This window comes from Notothenia coriiceps, unplaced genomic scaffold (assembly GCF_000735185.1).
Source record: "Notothenia coriiceps isolate Sejong01 unplaced genomic scaffold, NC01 NC01_scaffold00003314, whole genome shotgun sequence".
In the NCBI taxonomy this organism is placed as follows: Eukaryota; Metazoa; Chordata; class Actinopteri; order Perciformes; family Nototheniidae; genus Notothenia; species Notothenia coriiceps.
The window spans coordinates 61,509-80,178 of record NW_011336015.1 but is presented as its reverse complement, the minus strand read 5'-3'; the positions used below and the strand labels follow the sequence as shown (position 1 = coordinate 80,178).

At 39.4% G+C, this 18,670-nt stretch overlaps 2 protein-coding genes across 3 annotated transcripts in view; one reads left to right on the top strand and one right to left on the bottom strand.

Moving 5' to 3' along the window:
- Positions 1 to 288: 288 nt before the first annotated feature.
- ikzf2 (IKAROS family zinc finger 2) overlaps positions 289 to 18,670 on the bottom strand; it is a 26,840-nt gene continuing 8,458 nt past the window's right edge. For both annotated transcript variants that reach the window (XM_010766416.1, XM_010766415.1), the window contains exons 5-9: positions 10,093 to 10,284; positions 9,286 to 9,453; positions 6,266 to 6,403; positions 5,873 to 6,004; positions 289 to 5,022 (exon numbers count right to left, since the gene is read on the bottom strand). In XM_010766416.1, coding sequence (XP_010764718.1) covers positions 4,211 to 5,022; positions 5,873 to 6,004; positions 6,266 to 6,403; positions 9,286 to 9,453; positions 10,093 to 10,284 — 1,442 coding nt within the window. In that variant the 3' untranslated portion in view covers positions 289 to 4,210. The remainder of the gene's footprint in view (positions 5,023 to 5,872; positions 6,005 to 6,265; positions 6,404 to 9,285; positions 9,454 to 10,092; positions 10,285 to 18,670) is intronic.
- LOC104941327 (bactericidal permeability-increasing protein-like) lies at positions 15,705 to 17,524 on the top strand. Its single transcript, XM_010766414.1, has 6 exons — positions 15,705 to 15,871; positions 15,956 to 16,023; positions 16,107 to 16,149; positions 16,230 to 16,293; positions 16,948 to 17,024; positions 17,176 to 17,524. Exons 1-6 carry the CDS (start codon positions 15,728 to 15,730, stop codon positions 17,215 to 17,217), a joined length of 438 nt encoding a protein of 145 aa, XP_010764716.1. The 5' UTR covers positions 15,705 to 15,727; the 3' UTR covers positions 17,218 to 17,524.

The following is an 18,670-nucleotide window of genomic DNA, read 5'->3' as shown; positions in this document are numbered from 1 at the left end:
TATCCTGTGAATATACAGTTACTAATCCATTATGTCACCTGATGATGTTGTCTTTCTCTCATTGGCTATTTCCATTTTGACATAACAGCACAAAACCACATTGTTTACATTTTACTAGGGCTGATTTTCTCCTTTGGTGATTAGCGTCAAGGTTGCTGTTGCAACAAGAAAAAATGTAGATTAAACCGTGGCAGAGAAAGAAAGTCATTCCTCCAGACATTTAAACCTTTTTCCGTTTCTGGCCCTTGCACATCTTCACAAGATTCAACCAATGTATCTTTTCTCACAATAAAATCTTTAATTGTATGTAAGGATACAGTTTGCATGTTTTGATTAAACTATAACAATATGTTTGTCTTCCTTCTCTTCAAAATTCACAAAACAGGCAAGGCAGTAAAATCATATCTTTAATAGAGAGAAACCCATGCCTTAAAAATATACAGTGTGTTCTTCATTGGAGTGTGTCTTCATGTTATGTCATTGATGTTGAAAACAGGACTGATCAATTATCTAACTTCCTTCACCACACTCTGTTGGACTAATTAAAGTCATGAAAAATGACCAGCTTCTTTTTGATAAATAAATCACATATTATAGGACATACAAATATACAACCTATTCAAATACCTGAGAGCCCTCAATTCAGAAAGTTGATATCAATATCAGAGATCGGCACACATTTCTGGATAATTTCAATATTCATAGCCAAAATACACACTTTTCATAAATTATTTCTTATAAAATACAATTCACCTGAACCCTGCCTCTTAGATTTTTGTAAACATTTTTTTAAACTTAAAAAAAACAAAAGTTCACAAAACTATTTGCATTAACATTTCAGCAGAAAAATAGACATTCATTACGTACATTTTCAAAATTTACAAAAACATCCCCGCAGTCGGAAACAATAGCAATGATTTAGATTTTTCAAGTAAACCTCTCACACACTAAGGGCTGACTTTTTTCTTTTTTGTTCATATGGCTGCTTCACTTAAAGACTGGGTAAGGCTGTCCTATTAAAACTCTTTGAACATCCTGTCTTTTATAATGTCTATTTCAAGTTAATTGAGTACCGGTATGTTTATTTATGTTCCTCCTTCATGTACTATGTAAAGGCTATATTGTTCAATGAGAGCCTTTGTCTTAACATTCAAGGTTTTGAGGAATAAATATATACAGGAATTATTTCATAGAGGAATGTATCACATTATCACAACTGCGAGATGTAAACAATTTCCAGTATCAATACGTTACAGACAGTAGGTTTTTTTGCTAGCTGGGCACCAGTTAAGCATACGAGAAGCCACATGTAAACATAGAAAAAGCTGCCTTTTGATCACAGGTAGACATTGAACGTACTTTACAAGAGTAAATCACTGAGTTAAATCTTAGAAGATGATCTGTAAACAGATCATAAACGTATGATACTAACAAGTTTAAAACTAGTAATGCTGACAAAAAATAGTAAATCAAATCAAATGTTTCATGTTATGTGTATTTTTCAAGATAACCCGTGTTCTGTCAATTATTGTTTCGCATTCTCTCTACACTTAATTTAAAGGAATCCAATTCTGTCTAGAGTCAGGGCATGGACATAAAGTGCAGGGTGAAAGTGCAGCCTTACTTACCAAAATCAACCCTCTACACATTGTAATGATGAACAATATATTTTGAGGTGGCGTGTGGCGAGTGGCTAATTCTCTAACTCGCTATTTACATTTTGCATACATGAGCATTTTAATGTCAGAGGAATGCTACAGTTTTTTAGAGAAGTGCCTTCATGGTTAAACTACGACTACATTTACGTTAACTCTAGCTGTCCCGTTCTGTATGCAGTCTGTATAAGTCATACATGAATGTAGTGCCATTATGGCAAGAAATCGACCTGAACCCATGCCAACCTAATAGCATCAAAAATTCCCCTTGATTTCCATGATTTTGTCCTTTTAATGCATGTAGCTGCAAATAAAGCTGCATTAAGCAACATTTAAAGGTGCCAAGGACAGAGCACCCCCAAAAGATAGTTGTTGATGTTTCCCTGTAATTTCAAGGAGAAACAAATAGGATGATAAGATGATTTTTAACCTTATGGATAACAGCACCAATCACAAAGACCCTACCCAACCCTTATATCAAAGGAATGAAGAAAAAAGAACAACAATTAAACTACTATATAGCTACTGTATATATACACAGCCATCCAGCCAAGCAAGCACACATTGGATTGGATCAAAAAGATGATCCTAAAGCATGAAGTGAGGTACATCAGAGTGAAGCAACCCATGCAGTGTCTTTAACCTCCTCTATCCCTTTGGTATAGCCATAAAGCATAAGTTTAAGTCATTAAAAGTTACCTCTTGCTATTTCATGGTGTCAAGCCAGTTTCAAACAAAATATGATACTAGTTTAGGAATCCTAATGTGTTCTCAAACTGCAAGCAACACAAGCCACGCACCAGGATCTAACATTGTTCTAAAGGAAAAACAAGGGAACGAGTTAATTGCCAGAATGTTCCGAAATGTCTCTGGAGAAAGCCTTTTTTCTTAATATTATATTTTCTAAAACACATTATTTTTTTACAAATATGATGAACTAATTTCTGACTCGTTTTACAATTCCAAAATATACAAGCTAGCCACAGGGAGTTGGTGATCTTCTTCTTCTGTGCTACTGGTAGTATTCAAGTGCTTTACCAACCACTGACAATTGAAGACAAACTTGGGAGGTGTAAATACTGTAAACACTAAAAAATGGTATTGTCCAAAGAATGCATGCTTTGGAATAGATACCTTTAACATAAGTTAGCTAGCTTACACCGCTAGCATGGCTGCTATCGTAGCTTGCTTTTACTCAAGTGTAGCAAAGGCAATACTAAAACAATTTTTTGTATGTAATATATTATCCTTCAAAGTGTATTAAAGAAGAATATCACATAAGCTTAATCTTACAAAGTGGTTGGTTGGAGGTAGTTCTCTGTTATCAGATAGCTATTAAGCCTTTTTACAGTGTTCAACATTTATTTGAATTTGCTTGTATTTGTTTGTGATTTAAAATATTGATTTATGATAAGACCTACCACACTTTGTTTCCAAACTCGTAATTGACATCTTTAAATTAAGTATATTTGTGTTTAGTGACATGCTCATTGGCCACTTGTATAAGTATTTGGACCTCAATTAAAATGAATTTGTTATTCTCAAGGTGTTTAACTTTTATATACTGCATCTATCTTTATATCTACAGGACTACAGGACTGAGTCTCTAAAAAATAATTCACAATGTATTCACTATTGGAAGAATATAGTAAATAACTACATTTTGAAAGTTTGTTTTGAATTTTTTAAACCTGGTAGTAATCTATATATCCTAATTAATTTTAATTGTGCAGTAATACACAAAAACACTAAATTAAAACTAAGGACTGATGACTGAAGACTGCTGGAACGACTGGTCATATTTCCACAGCTGCAGATATATCAGAGACACTTAAACATATTGCAAATAATTCCAAATGGACGGCAGGTTGCTTGCAGCTAGAACACACAGCAAAGGTAGACATCAACATTATCTGTATTCCACCATTATTCATAGGAAAAAGAAGCATAACTGTCCATGGCAATATCATGAAAAATAATGAAAAAGAAAACTGCGCAGATCCTGTGAGATTTTCTACAGTAAGTGGGCGAGCTCATTAACGTACTGCTATTATGTCTATGAAAAAAATCCCCAGTTGTATTATTATTATATTATTATTATTATTTAATACAAAGGTAAGGAAGTCCTTACCTTTGTTGTTTCTTGTTAATTATAATATTCTAAATAGTTAAATTGTAGTTGTATGCATTCATTACTTGCATTAAGCCTGATGACAGAAAAAGCTCAACACGAGACATTTCCAAATAAGACTACAATTAACTAGTCAAAGTCCTCTGGCAGCTGCTCGGTTATACAATTAATCAACATTTTGAGAGAAAAACATACCTTCCTTCGACAATAATAATCTTAATTAGATATGTAGAAAATGAGTCTTTGGCCCATACCTTCATGTGATTGTTCAACTGTTCATTTTCACAATAAGTAGCTTAAAAAAACTATGCTATGATTGTGCTACACTTGTCTACAGCCATCTCGGAGTCCTGGGGGTAAGGACGGATATCAGGCTATTGCTCCTTTCCCTTCTTTGTCTTTCCTCTAAGTCCTACCCATCGTCTTACTGGAAGGTGTGTTCACCACGGACTATGTGAGAGGAGAACTCGTAGCGGTCTTTGCTGCGGTGACCACAAATGTTGCACTCCAACGGATCTCTGTATCCGTGGCAACCCATGTGGATGGTGTACATGACATGGTCCAGGAAAAGCACCCGGCAGTGCTCACACTGGAAGGCACGCAACTCCTGGCCTTCTCGTCCGAACACCCGCAGCCCTTCCCGGTTTGCGGGCCTATCTGTGGCCGCTCGTATGATCCCAGTCCCCATTCCTGCCCTGCTTCTAGGCGATGTTTCTGTAGCTCGCTCACCAGAATAAAATATCGCTGGACTGGCTCGAGACCGAGGGCCAGGGGCCTGGTTGCTCCCGGGGTAACACGGCCTCTCATGAGGGCTGCTTCGAGCTGAGTCAGCAGAGTCACCCCCGCTGTTGTTGGGAGATTCTTCTTGCCCTGGATGGCGTAGCTTGGCCTGCCTATTTAAAGTGGTGGGACCATTTGTGGTGGGAGGATTGAGGAAGTCATGGGGCCGAGGTGGATGTAGTGGCAGCGTGTCACCGTTTCCTGACCGATCTGCGCGTTGGCCCATTGGCAGGACTTGGTGGAAGAGGGGGTTGACCATGGGAACGACTTCAGCCATAGAGAGAGGGGGACCTGGATGGTGGAACATGGGTCGGAGGTTGTCCGATCCCAGGTACGTGATGGCATTGCTGATGGCCTGGTCCATCATGTGGGCCGACATCAGTTCAGCCTGCTTGTCATACTTAAGGCCCCTCTCATAGCCTAGCTCAGGGTAGCCGTAGTGCACCATCTTTTCACCTGCATGAAAGACAGTGGCACTATGACTGTGTGGAACTGATTTAACAAGACTATACCAGTTTCCAAATGTAAAATACCCATCACAACAAATATCAATGAAATAGTGTAAGAGGAGGGTAACTTTTACTTTAATCGCAAAAACAGCAGACAATAAATATGTTAATAAATATCAGCAGGGCTTGACATCACAAAATGTCCTTTCTTATCAGTGAAACTTATTTCAGGGCATGTTTTTCATATTTTATACTTCATATGTATATTGTATGCGAGTCTAATAAGGTGGAAATCCCCATCCATCTACTTCTGCACTGTTTAACCCCTGCAGAACAGGGATGCGGTAAGCTGTTTTCTCTCGATAAGAGCTATGGCAAAGTTACAGGTGTACCTAACCACAGAGTGAAAAACATTTCCTCGCCTCTCAGTCAACTGCTTGCTCAAGCTTGCTCAATCTTTTTTTTTCTAATAGTGTGGCAAATAAAGTCAGATTCAGACAAAAAATCTGTCTTCATAATTAGGGCAGGGTATGGCGTAGATATACAATACTTTATCAAGCAAAAATGAAAAGGAAGGGAAAGAGTTACTTAAACTAAATATGTAAAAAAAGTATTAGGTATAACATATTTCAATTCTAGCACAACATAGAAATAAGAGGCAACACTTGTGCGAAGCAATTATTGAGTATGTTATTATTATTATGCTTCAAGTGATTTGTATTGTAGTTCATAAATTAGGAACACAATACAACAACACATTTTTTAACCACTACAGGCCAGCTGGTCCTCACTGACTTTTCACATTTATAAAAAAATGAGAGAGCCATTGACTGCTTGGCTATGTTTAAAATACCCACCCACAAATTTCTGCGGCGTGGTGCTCTTCCTCTTGCCCACGTTGCTGTGCAGCCTCTCAATAACGGGCGGCCGATCAAAGGTAGCCATAGTGTTGGGCTCTGCCATGGGCCTCTGCTCTTTAGGGACCTCACCTTGAAAGTGTGAGGGGAAGGGAGTTAGAAAGAATATATATATTTAGTTTTTTAACTAGACGGACTCCTACACACATGAAAGTAACATTGAAGTGTTTTTTTTTACTGCTCTCTGTAAGAGATTATCTCCATACTTGACCAATTGCATTAAAACAACAAATATATAATACATTAGTTAATTTATGCGCTTTCACAATTGACTGTATTACCATTTCCATTACACAATTAGGCCTCCTTAATTTTTGAACAAAAAAGATTTACCTGGGTAAGGGCAAGAGTTGGCATTCGGATCCAAGCCAATGCCCTGCAGGTAGCTGTGGCAGCGTTCTTTATGTTCCTCCAAAGAAGTGCGCTGTTTATAGCTCCGCCCACAGAAGTTACATTTGTGTGGTTTGCCAACTAAAAATGACATCAAGGGAGAGCATATTAATTTCATTCACTGTCACAGACAATGAGAGTGGGTAGCGTCCAATGAGATAAAGCAGAATGCCGCAATGTTCAGGCAGTGCGTAGTAGTAAATACTGTGTCAGTAGTACAAACTAACCAAATGAGATCATGGATGTTCCACTACTAGTCTGAGTATTCCACACAACTGTTGCCAGACAGTAAGACGGACTAAAACTTGTGGGCGAAAAAAAGATAGCTGCATCGTGAAATTTGCATTTCAAAATGCTTTGGTCTCATATAGCTAACTCCCACTGCTGACTGATGAGTGAATGGCGGAGTTGTCATGCATCCCATGGTGGTGGTAGGAAACTGACTCCAATGGTAAACTGCTAAGGAGGTGGGGTGTGATTCATTGTGCCGTTTCTATGTATTCAATTATTTCCTACATCGTCAGAAAGAAAGATGTAGAAGACATTTCCTATCTTTCTCGCTGTATCAATGAATGGACGGATCACTGCTATCAATGGCTAAGTACAACTGAAAATGATTTTATAAATAATAATAAAGGCACATACAGTTGTAAGGAGTTGACAGGAAAGCTTAAATATGAGACAACAGTTGTTACCAGTGCCACCACCAGTGAACTGTTTCCATACTGAGGAAAAAGTAGATTTACATGTGTTTAAAACCTTGATTCTGCACTTATGTGAATACAAAAGTGTGTTGAGGTCTGTGTCCTGTGGTAGAGTATGCTCAAGACTAGCATCATGACTCATAAAGGGACTGAGTGAACTGGAGGCCACATAAACTTACCGATGTGACCCAGACTACGTTGTTAGCAATGCAATGTAGTAATATATTCACTATAATAATGGTGACAGCTATTACTAGAAGAAGATTCAAAGCACTTATCAATGTTAGAACAGAGAACACAGAAATGTTTCAGTATGAGGCCTGGAGGCAGTAACACAAACAAACAAACAAACAAACAAACACACACACACACACACACACACACACACACACACAGTTATGTTATGGGTCACACGTGAACTAAAGTACTCTTTCTCCCACAGAAAATGATGCTGAGGTTTTGTTGGCATTAAATATGTTCTACAAGAAGAAATTAATATTCCACTAGCTGTAAATGTAACATTTCTTCCCCTGAACTACTTCTTGATTCTTTGAATGAGGGAAATAAAACCCACTCGTTACAGAGTGACAGGACCAGTCATGGCCAATCGTGCATCAGCAAGCATTTTTATTTTAAGTGAATCATATGGAATGATGACATGTTTTCTGCTGTCTCTGCACTCTTGTGGTCTATGTGTGACATTGTATCTGTAGAACATGAAACTACATTTAGGGTTGATTGAAAAAAAAAATGGGTTAGGAGAGTATAAACTGATAGAAAAATGGTGGCTAATGACAAAGGGTTTCAATATTGCTAGAGTGTTGGTAGCTGTACCTGCAAGGTCATTGCAGTAATATTCATATTGAAAGAGTAACTACATCATGGAACATCAGCTTTTCTGCCGTGAAGCCAAAACAGTAGAATAGGCAGTATATCATCAGGTATAACTCCAGTGTTCTCAGTGGCTCACATCTACACACAACATAAACTTCATTCTTTTTTTTCATATTTATACAACCACCCACACACGACCTTGCGCAGATGTTGGAGGAACCTAAAGATCCACCTTTCAGACTCTATTCTTATTCATGCAAATGGCACACACTGTGCACTCAGACTCACTTGACTGACTGCATTTGGCTAATAAACGGGAACTTGCTAGAATTTAAATCATCTGTCTGACAAAATGTGAAATTATTTTCCACTCAATGGTTTGCATTATTCTTTCAACAATATACTTTGCCTCAACGCATGATGTCATTTTCCAACATTTAACTTAGCCTCAGGGACAGCACACACTTTTGTTTTACCACTCTTTCTCTCTTCTCACTCTTATCTAACCTTTTTCCTCAGCCTCTCATTTAATGCTATATTTGCCTCTTTTGGCTACACCTGCTCTTCATGGCAGGGCACCAGGCAAAAGACAACAGGAGTACTACCTACTGTAGGGTGGTGAGTACATATACCTAAGAGAACATCATGACAGTACAACTTGGCCACATCACATTTCTCACAATCCCTACTGAATGACTGGAGGAACACAAATGTAGCCTACCACTCATGGTTTTACAGGAATAAGGGGTCGGGGGATTTTCCAAACTAATTCAGCTTAACAATAAAGGAAGTGAAAGTAGTAAAATGGTCATGGTTGATGGTGGAAAACAGATGTACAGTAGGATGACACACATTTAGAAAGCCATTAAAGAAAAAGCATCTGAGTAGCAGCTGGGAAAGAGATTACAGACATGTGTAAACTCTAGGACGCACACCCAAAACACACTTCACCTCAATTTGAAAAGGGAACTGTGGATGAGTAACCCAGTGGGGGCATCATTGGCAGAAATGACGGTATTGTCTGACCTCGATTTCAAAGGTGCAAAAGAGGGGAGAGCATATCCTCCCTGATAGGAAAGTGGGTTACAGTTGAGCGAGACAGCCAGCGCTCCCCATGTGTTTCTCAACAAGTAAGGAACAGCATGTCCTTGGTACCTAACCACAAAGCACTCGCAGCAGTCTCCAAATCATGCACATACAAAAAAAACACCTTTGCGTCTATCCAGCAACAACATGAGACAGAGAGTCACCAACCAGCATGCTACAGTATGTTAATTCTTACAATAAACACATTAGGTCACAAAACATTAATCAGGAAGAAAATATTTTACGTCTTATATAAAAAAAATGGTGTAAGTGAGTGTTCAAGGTAACAGGGGTGGATAAGTATGAAAGGGAAGAGAAGAGGGTGAGGAGGAGTCTTACCAGCATGAGTGCGCAAATGCCCGCTGAGAGCATCGCGCCGTCGGCAGGCGTAGCTGCAGAAGGGGCATTTGAAGGGTTTTTCGCCTGTGTGCAGCTTGATGTGTCGCAGCAGGTTTCCCTTCTGGGTGAATGAGACGCCACACTGGTTGCAATGGAACGGCCTGTCACCTAATAGAGGCAGGCACAGGAAGTCAATACCACAATGTGGACGATGTTTTAAAGAAAGTATCACCAACTCTGAAACCTAGTCCTGTTTTAGTAACTGACAGTTTACTTTATCTCACCATGGGTAGAAAGCACTTAGCAGTCGTGTATATAATTCTCAGAGGAAAAAAGTTGCCTGTACTGTTTTAACTGGGTACATTCAGGAGAATTCAAGCGAATGTAAATTGAATAGTTTGCATGTGTCTCTGGCGGAACGATACAGTTAAGTTCACATTTCTGATTTCCAAAGGCCTCACAACTACTGTCTGCTGTTCTAATGGCGAATCTTTTGATCTGCAGCCAGTTGGAAATATGATCCCAATGCTGTGACAACCAGAGCAGTCATGGCGTCAGTTGGAACAGGTTGCGGGGGATTCCAAGCATATTTTTCCATAATAATAATTCAAAGTCAGGGCTATTGTCCTTCAAAGAAAAAAAAACAGAGCACTCCACACCCACGATTTAGGATGACAAGTTTCTGACTCACTCTGAAGACAGGGAATCGTACAAATTAGCCAGATTCTGATCAATAGATGGCCGAAGATGTACCTCTTTAAAGAATGACACACTTTCAATGGCATTTGGACATATAGTGATCAGTACCGTTTGGTTGTCGGCTTCCGGCATCACCCGTCAGGTCTGGCTCAGATGATCCATCTTGTACATTGCTTGGGCTGCCAGTCACGGATTCGTCCAAGACTGATCCTTCCTCCCCTGTTTGGCCTATTTCATCAAGGGCTTGGCTTCTGTTGTCGGCCTCTTCCGCTGTTTTTTCCTCTTGCTTAATCGTTACTTCTGTAAAACAAAAGCAACAACAATCCTGACATTGCAAAGCTAAATTTAAATATTGCAGGATTCATGGGAGTGCCGTTAAATGACTTGCACTACAAAAATGCTCAACAGTAGCCATGCTTTACATAACAAATGTGTGACCTATGTTTGCCCTGGTTCTGGTTTCTTGGTCAAGAATAAACAGTGTACACTAACATTTTCTTTTTTTTGCAAACGGGTGGAGTAAGGCTAAACGAGAGGCCACCGACAACTCGAGATTGTAGCTCTTTGTTAGATTAGAAGTTAAGTTGATTAGCCTTTTTACAAATGAGTTCAACTGTGAATGCCTGAAATGAACTGTGCTGGTCTCAAGATGGACATGTTGGCTGGAGGTGTTATGGGTTGGCTGTGTAAACTAAACTATATGTATTATTAAATGGGAATGTGCAAGAGGCATCCTTAACCATCCATTAACGTATAGGCAGCATTAGGATGGAGTCACACATTGACAAGAAAGAGAGAGACAAAAAGCTAAACAGGCTGGTCTGGTTCCTGGCTGTCCCTGGGGAGAAAAGGGAGTGTCAGAGGCCCTGTAGCTGTACCTGACTATCAGTGGGAGACCGGCTGGATGACAAGGGCAAACGATTGTTTAACTGTGTGTGTGTCTGTGTGTGCGCACATTGGGTGCGTGCGGGTGGCAGTGGAGGTAAAGTATTCACCACCTGCAGTCGATACTTATCTGTCACCAATGATTACTAATACTCGTACAATAACTATCCAGCATATAGCAAACAACACAGTTACACATAGTTTCCTTCACCTACATTATTCTCACTCAGCTGGATTATACTGTATACAGTCAACCTAAAATCCAAATTCTTAACTTCAAGAACCTGATTCCAGAAACAAAGGCAAAACGTTGCTTTTTAGGTAATTGAGTTTTCTTATTCTGTACGAACCACAATAGCAGTATAAGATGAAACAATTCATGGGCAGGACTTGAACCTCTTATCTAACACAGGATAAAATATGGTAAAACACTTCTTCTTTCTTAGAATGTCCAGACATTCAAACACTAAATGCTATACAATCAAGTTCTCCTTTTTTATAAAAAAGGCATTCTGTGATCAAGCAGAATACGGTATACAAACAGTTTGTTGTGCTAAGTTTAGCTTTGACAATCCGTCAAATGCAAGACCATCAAACCATTTGCATGCTCCACAAATTCATCAAACTGATTTTCTGAGTTTGCCTTTTTATAAAGTCTTCTCAGACTATCATGCGGCTATGAGCCAAGATAAACTTGTTATGAATGTATCCCCTTTTGTAAACTTGACTTGACTTGTTCCAAAAACAAGATTTCAACTCTTGGTCTTGTTAATGCATTAGAATGGATGTGAAAGTGACTAAGTGTGAAAAAGAAACGTTTGGCCTTCTTCCAAGCAAAACTTACTGATCCTGATGATCCTGTTCTGGGATTTACTGGGGCAATAATCACTGTGTGAGCATATGTGGTTGTTTCACTAAAGCCTTTCATCTGACTGCATCCACCAACTGTCCCCACAGGCTTTGAAACAGCAGACACTTAACTCCTTGTAGCTAGTAGAATACATTTAAATAATCAGGTAAGATTTTCTTTTTTGTAGATTACTGAGTAAAACCTTCACAAAGCAACCGCAATTTTTAAGACGGATACTGTATGTTTCCAATGCCACAGTTTGCAAAGAAGAAACACTTATCCCAATACCCACATTGCGATTGAGCCTTGCCTTCGACAGCTGTATCCTGGCAACACGGAGCAGACCTGAACGTCCTTGCTATTCAGCTCCTTGCATCTTTACAGCTGTCTATCCAGGGTGGCAGAGTGGAATACATAGAGTGGTCAGATGAGGATACACTCAAAACCGTTGCTACGACAAAAGCAGTGATGAAAAATCATACGAAGGCAGTTTGGGCATAATTAAAGTCCTCTTTGAGACACAGTGCAGTAGAGTCTGCTAATTATCCGAGTTTTCCACAATCACACAAACTCAAGCGGTAATATCACAATCAATTAAGAGAGTTGCCTAATGGCAGACATCATTATGAATAAGGCATTATGTCACTCTTAACACCCACATTGTCACCTGGCCTTAAGGGTGTAATTCTACTCTTCTACCTTTTATCATCAGACAGTGCACAATGCCAGGACAATTGCTGAACAACATGTGTTTAGGCTTGCAACTTAAAGAGGGAGTGAAATTTGACAGCATTTCATACCGCATTTTCAACAGATGATATGATGCAGTCCTTCTTTTGTAACAGAGCCTCAATAGAAAATGATGTTAGGCAACTTGCAGAATGACAACAGCTTTTATCGGTGAAGAGTATCTCCCTGTGAAAAACATGGCCCAGCTCGCCTCCATGTATCTCACAACCTGTGGGAAACCAGCTTCCCTTTTTCTCCTTAGCTGCCTTGTCTTGCTTAGTTTCCCCTTTTCTTACTTTGCAGCTTCACAGTGACATTACCAGAGCTAATCTGAGGCCTCGGGTCAATAGACTAAAAGGAACAAGCAACACTTCTGGAGAAGTGCAATATATCTCAACAAGTGTGATATGGTACAACACGCTGCAATAAGGCATTGTTATACAAAACTCTTACCGTGGATACTCTTGCTATCCAATCTAAGTGTTCATCCTAATCCTTTTTTTCCAAATATTGTTTGGGACCAGACTTTATTTGTAGTTTCTCTTTGTGTTTTTGAGTAAGATATTTTGAATGCATTGTTTTGTAATTTCATGCTTTGTAGTTTTCTCCTCATTAAGACAAAGCAAAATACAATGATCAGACTGTATGATCTTGTGAAGAAACTAGAGCATATCAATTATACATATACAGTGGGGCAAAAAAGTATTTAGTTAGCCACCAATTGTGCAAGTTCTGCTGGGAAGACTGAATCTGCAATAGGTAAGCAGCTTGGTGTGAAAAAATCAACTGTGGGAGCAATTATTAGAAAATGAAAGACATACAAGACCACTGATAATCTCCCTCGATATGGGGCTCCACGCAAGATCTCACCCCGTGGGGTCAAAATGATCACAAGAACGGTGAGCAAAAATCCCAGAACCACACGGGGGGACCTAGTCAATGACCTGCAGAGAGCTGGGACCAAAGTAACAAAGGCTACCATCAGTAACACACTACGCCGNTCAAAATTAAGAAACTGTATTTATTCCAGTTTTTTTATTGGGGTGAAACTTATACGGCTAGTCAAAGTTACACACAGAATCATTTGTCGCCAACGTTGTTCAACAGATTTTACTCCGACGATTGCAGTAGTACGTCTTGTAATCGGCGGAAACGAATCGCCACACCTAGACGTCGTTACCATTGCATACTAGCATCGTGCAATATCGGATTGTTATCGAAATCGAAGGCACTAAAGTTAATGCAAGTTAGTATTATTACTCTATATATAGGAACGACTTGTTTTGTACAATCATAATATTTCCACACAACGATTATAAGATTAAACAGATCGTTGTTGTGACGGTTCTTTAGGTTGACCTTTTTAGAGTGAACGAAAAACCGCTCCCTAGGAACGCTAAGATTGAAGACGCAGCTGGATGTTTTTATGTAGCTTTATGGTTAGATGGTTTCGTTACGAAAAAATATTTTACTCATCTTAGATGAAAAGTGGACGCCCTACTTTTGAGGTTTGGTGAGCCCACCACTCAGCCTACCCTCTTCGGAACACTAGACAACTCTCAGTCTTTCCAACTTATAGTATACACTAGAGTGCATTCTTGTAACTACTAACACTTAGTCCTCCAAATCCCGAGTGGTACAGGCAGTCACTACATGTCCGACTCCCGAAGGTCGACACAACCTGCTTACAGAGCAGTACTACAACGACCACTTCCTCCTATTGCGGCTACATGTTGTACAACAACTAGACCCCGATAACATATATAAACTGACGCCCACATTTCCTCCAGGACTACGAAGGGTACAACATCTTAAAGTGGGATTTTCTGTTTCTTTTCCTTGTAAACGTTCATTGGTACTGACAGATTAAAGAATTATTGGTTGACGTCTCCACCCTCCCTCCCATCAATGTCTTATGAAAGCAATGACCATGAATGCCTCAATAAAAACCGCACGCCCCCCAATGAGTCCTGAAAAATGAGTAATCGACTAAAAAGACTCGTGCCTCGCGCGACAATGAAACATGAGGAATGAAAGTTTGTGTTGTTATAGGACATGAAACGACTGAAGAATGTGACCAACTTGTGTTATGGACATGAAATGATGAAGAGTGTAAAAAGGTTTGTCCGACCAAGGGAAATCAGACTTCACACCCAAACAACCACCCACTAGATAATATAAATCTCCAGTAACCACGCGATAACTAAACTTGTGCTAGGCACATAGTAGTAAGGCCCAGAAGAGATTTCTTCTCCCTGGTTACTTTTGAAGTACAACGGCAACAAGCGTACCTTTGTATAGTAATCGACCTTGTCCCCCTACTGATAATAACAAGAAATAATTAGATATTTCCCTTCCAGTCCATGAGAAATTTTTCGACGATCAATCCCATGAAAATTACTTCATGTAAAGTTTGGGTTGAAGAATATGAAAATGAACTCATTTCTTCAAATCAGTCATGAAGATGAAATGGTCTCATAAAATTTGTACCATAGACATGAAGATGACGTCATTTCCATACACACATGAAAGCGTAGGAGCGGGTTCGACTCGAGGTCATGTTTCGGAATTATGTTAGGTGCTCGTTTGTTGTTCGTAGGCCCTACAAAGAGTGGAAGTTCGGTCTTCAGATACCTACTAAACAACTGTGACGTCCGCTACGGTGCGTCCTTATCCGCTAGCGCGCTTTGCACACGCCTCTTAAAGGTGGGGTATGTAATTTTGGAGAAACCAGCTCGAGTGTGCTAGAATTTGAAAATACACAGCCGGAAAAAATCTGGCACTTCCTTACAGAGCCCCTCCTACAACACACACGAACGAGCACATGACCAATGAGGGCACGAGATAAGTTTGTGCACAGATGGAAGGCTGACAGGCAGGTAGGCCATCCAGTTACTTTAGCCGGGCCGGCTCAGATGATTGGTCATGCTTTTTAAAGTGCTACAGCTTCCACAGATGACATTTTTTTATGGATTTTTTGTCAAAGCACTTCAGATATTCATTGATCGGGATGTTAAGAGCATTCCATGGAATATAACTAAAAGTGTATCTCGAGCCGGTCTCTCAAACTTACCTACCCCACCTTTTAAGCTTGTGTTTACAACAGACCTTATTTCAGGCATCAAACCATTCAAAAAAAGTTAAAGTAAAGACGAGGTAACTAGAAGTGGTAAAATAATAACTCATTTCTGGGTTTTAGGGCTCATTTCCGCACCAGTTAATTGTTTTTTTGTCAGCTATATATTTGCTTTTCAGGTTGCTAAGCGTTTCCCAGGTCTGATGATGAAACTTCTGGTGAAGACGGTGAAAACTCCCATCATCACGTTTGAACCCAACAATGCGACAGTTCAGAGCTTGGCCTCGGTGACAGCTTACGCTATCCAACCCAACGCCACACTTACGCCTCTCTTTGTCCTGAACTTGGTGGGTTACACAGCTGGTGTGATAAATAAAAAGCCATTTGTTTGGTTCTACGTTGGGAACTGTCTCACTATATTGTCTTTACAGGACTCCAGTGTCAGCGCCCGAGTGTTTGTCAGTGGAACGAGGTTGGCCGGAGCCGTCACCCTAAACAAGTGAGTAACTAAAAACAAAAAAAAGGGCCCAAAAGGTCTTTGTGAAGACGAGCATGACAGTTTAATTTGCCTCATTTGCACAGAATGGATCTGACCCTGGGGACGAGCTATGTCGGAGACTTTCAGGTGAGAACTCATTCTAACACAAGTCACAGTGTGCACATTCAGTATCAACATAACTAACTAACCCTAACCCTAACCTGCAGGTCAGTTCGCTCGACAACATCTTTCAAATGGTCCTCAAAATGGTGGTGATACCTAGATTGAATGGTGAGATATTGCATTATCCCTTTGTGCTCTATATGAAATACAGAGACCCGACTTGATGAGAGGACTGATAGATTTAACTGTGAATGCAATAAACTGGGACACTGTTTTGCTTTTTGCATTTTAATATTGTCCACTGTACTGCAGGTTAAGTCCTCAGAAACAAAATTAAAATGCCATTTTCATTTGAAAATCGACAGAAAATTGCATTTTATTTTAAATTGTGACTTAAATAATATACTTCAGGAAAAGTAAATAATACTCAAATAATAAAAAATAAATCATAAATATTTAAAATACACATAAATATATGGGAAATGTAAGATTTAGGGTGAGGTTTCTATGGGATTCCATAAAAGACAGAAAAGCAAACTTTTTCATATTCATATTTATTTAATTGTGTTGCATATTGCTAGTGTGCATTTTCATATAAATTATATTGAACCAATTTTAAAGTCATAATTTGTCCCCTTACATTTTTCAGTTACATCTTATGTGTTGCATTTTTTTTTAAAGCAATTTAAGCTTCATTTAATGCATGAAATGTCCAATACACTTAAAACCTAATATAACACTTTTGCTATTATATCACGACCACGTTTTCCACATTAGATTTTTGGGACTAGTTTTTCTAAATGTCTGAATTTTGCTTCATAGCTCAACTTGCAAAGGGATACCCTCTTCCGACACTTGGAAAGATGAAGCTGGTGAACACTCAGCTGCTGGTCCTGAAGGTCAGACTGTTTCCTATAAAGCTGTATTTATTATATGACATGGATTTTTACGAGGGCCAATAGCTTGGAAGAAAACATCTTAAATATCCAGACAATCAACTGAATTATTTGATTTTTAAGCTGTTCTTAATTTTGGTTTATTTCTCTCTAGGACCACCTGATGATTGGGACCGATGTTCAGTTCACGGGTTGAGTGGCATTTCTGGAAGCTTCCAATTCTGCACCATGAAGACACAATCACAGTTCAACTCAACAAACAAATGAATGATGAAGAAATATTACCGTCAAATGCTGATCACCTGTTCGGGATATCAACCCAGGTTTTCATACTGCTTTTCTATTAAATATGAACCTCATATACAATGTAGACAGTGCACAGTCTGCTGGAGAAGGTTTGCATATTTTTTTTAAACAATAAACTCCTTTTAAAGTGGATCAGCACTCTCTGCTGCCAACTTTATGAACAATTTATAACTCAAAGGTTTCTGTTTTTGTTTCAATCAGGAGAGACGGTTTTGATGTAAGAATATATATTTATTGCCTGGAATACACAAATGAATGTAATGGAGTTTTGGCGATTAGGCCCCGTTGTGCAGGGGTCTCATTCGGGAGGGTAAAACCGATCCGATGAAAGACCCCGGGGTCTAGACACTAGTGGTGGTGAATGGATAGTTGGGTTCGGTCTGAAGGGGAGGGGCTTTGCTTGACCCTGGATTCAGAGGGACAGGAGGTGAAAAGGGGTGGAGGGGGGTTGCGTCGAGTCACCTGAAATGACAGCTGTCAGAGGGGGGGAGAGCAGATTTAAAACGGTTAGCGGAGCGCTATGATAGGCTTGTGAGAATAGAGCGAAGTGATTGGTTAAGCTGGGGAGTGACGCCCCCGATCACTTATTGAGAGGAGAGATTAGTAGACAATTTCTACTACTGAACCATACTACAAAACTATAAAAAAAGAAACTCCCGAGACGGGGGAGTTTTGTCAAAATTCAGGACTCTTTCATTTTATTCTGCCACACTTTGATTGTGACGGTCGGTTTTTTCATTGGTGACAAGTAAATTGATCGGTCATCCATTCGTTGAAAGTGACCTAGTATTGACGTCGCTACCATATCAAAAAAATCGACTTATGTACAAAAAATTGGGGATTTGACTACGTCAATCAGTGCAAGAAATTAACTGTTTCGAGCTATCCGTAACTTATACTACAAATTATCATAGTATAATTAAGTGTGTGTGTGTTTGTACGCCTACTCTGTCAATCAATAACCATGAATAACGTCGGTCAGAAGTATCTAAAACCATTGGGGATGACCAGTTCTCACTTTGTTTGGAGTAAGTTGTCAACTAACAAGTTCACTTTTAAGTATATTTAGGTACAGACCATATGAATATATTCATATAAATACCGAAAAATGACTACACGAGTTATTACAGTGATTACAATAACTCAATTTTAATATTTATAATTATAACCGTAGGCCGAAAAGGTTTCAATTTGTAACTAACTATTTACTACGTTAAGTTAGGTGTCGTATATGAAACGGTCCCCTACGTGTGACTTTTAGGAGGACGTAGAACGGGTGGTACTTATAAACAGATCTTAGCGGGGACGGTCCTTCTAGAAGAAATGAGTAAGGTGATGATACT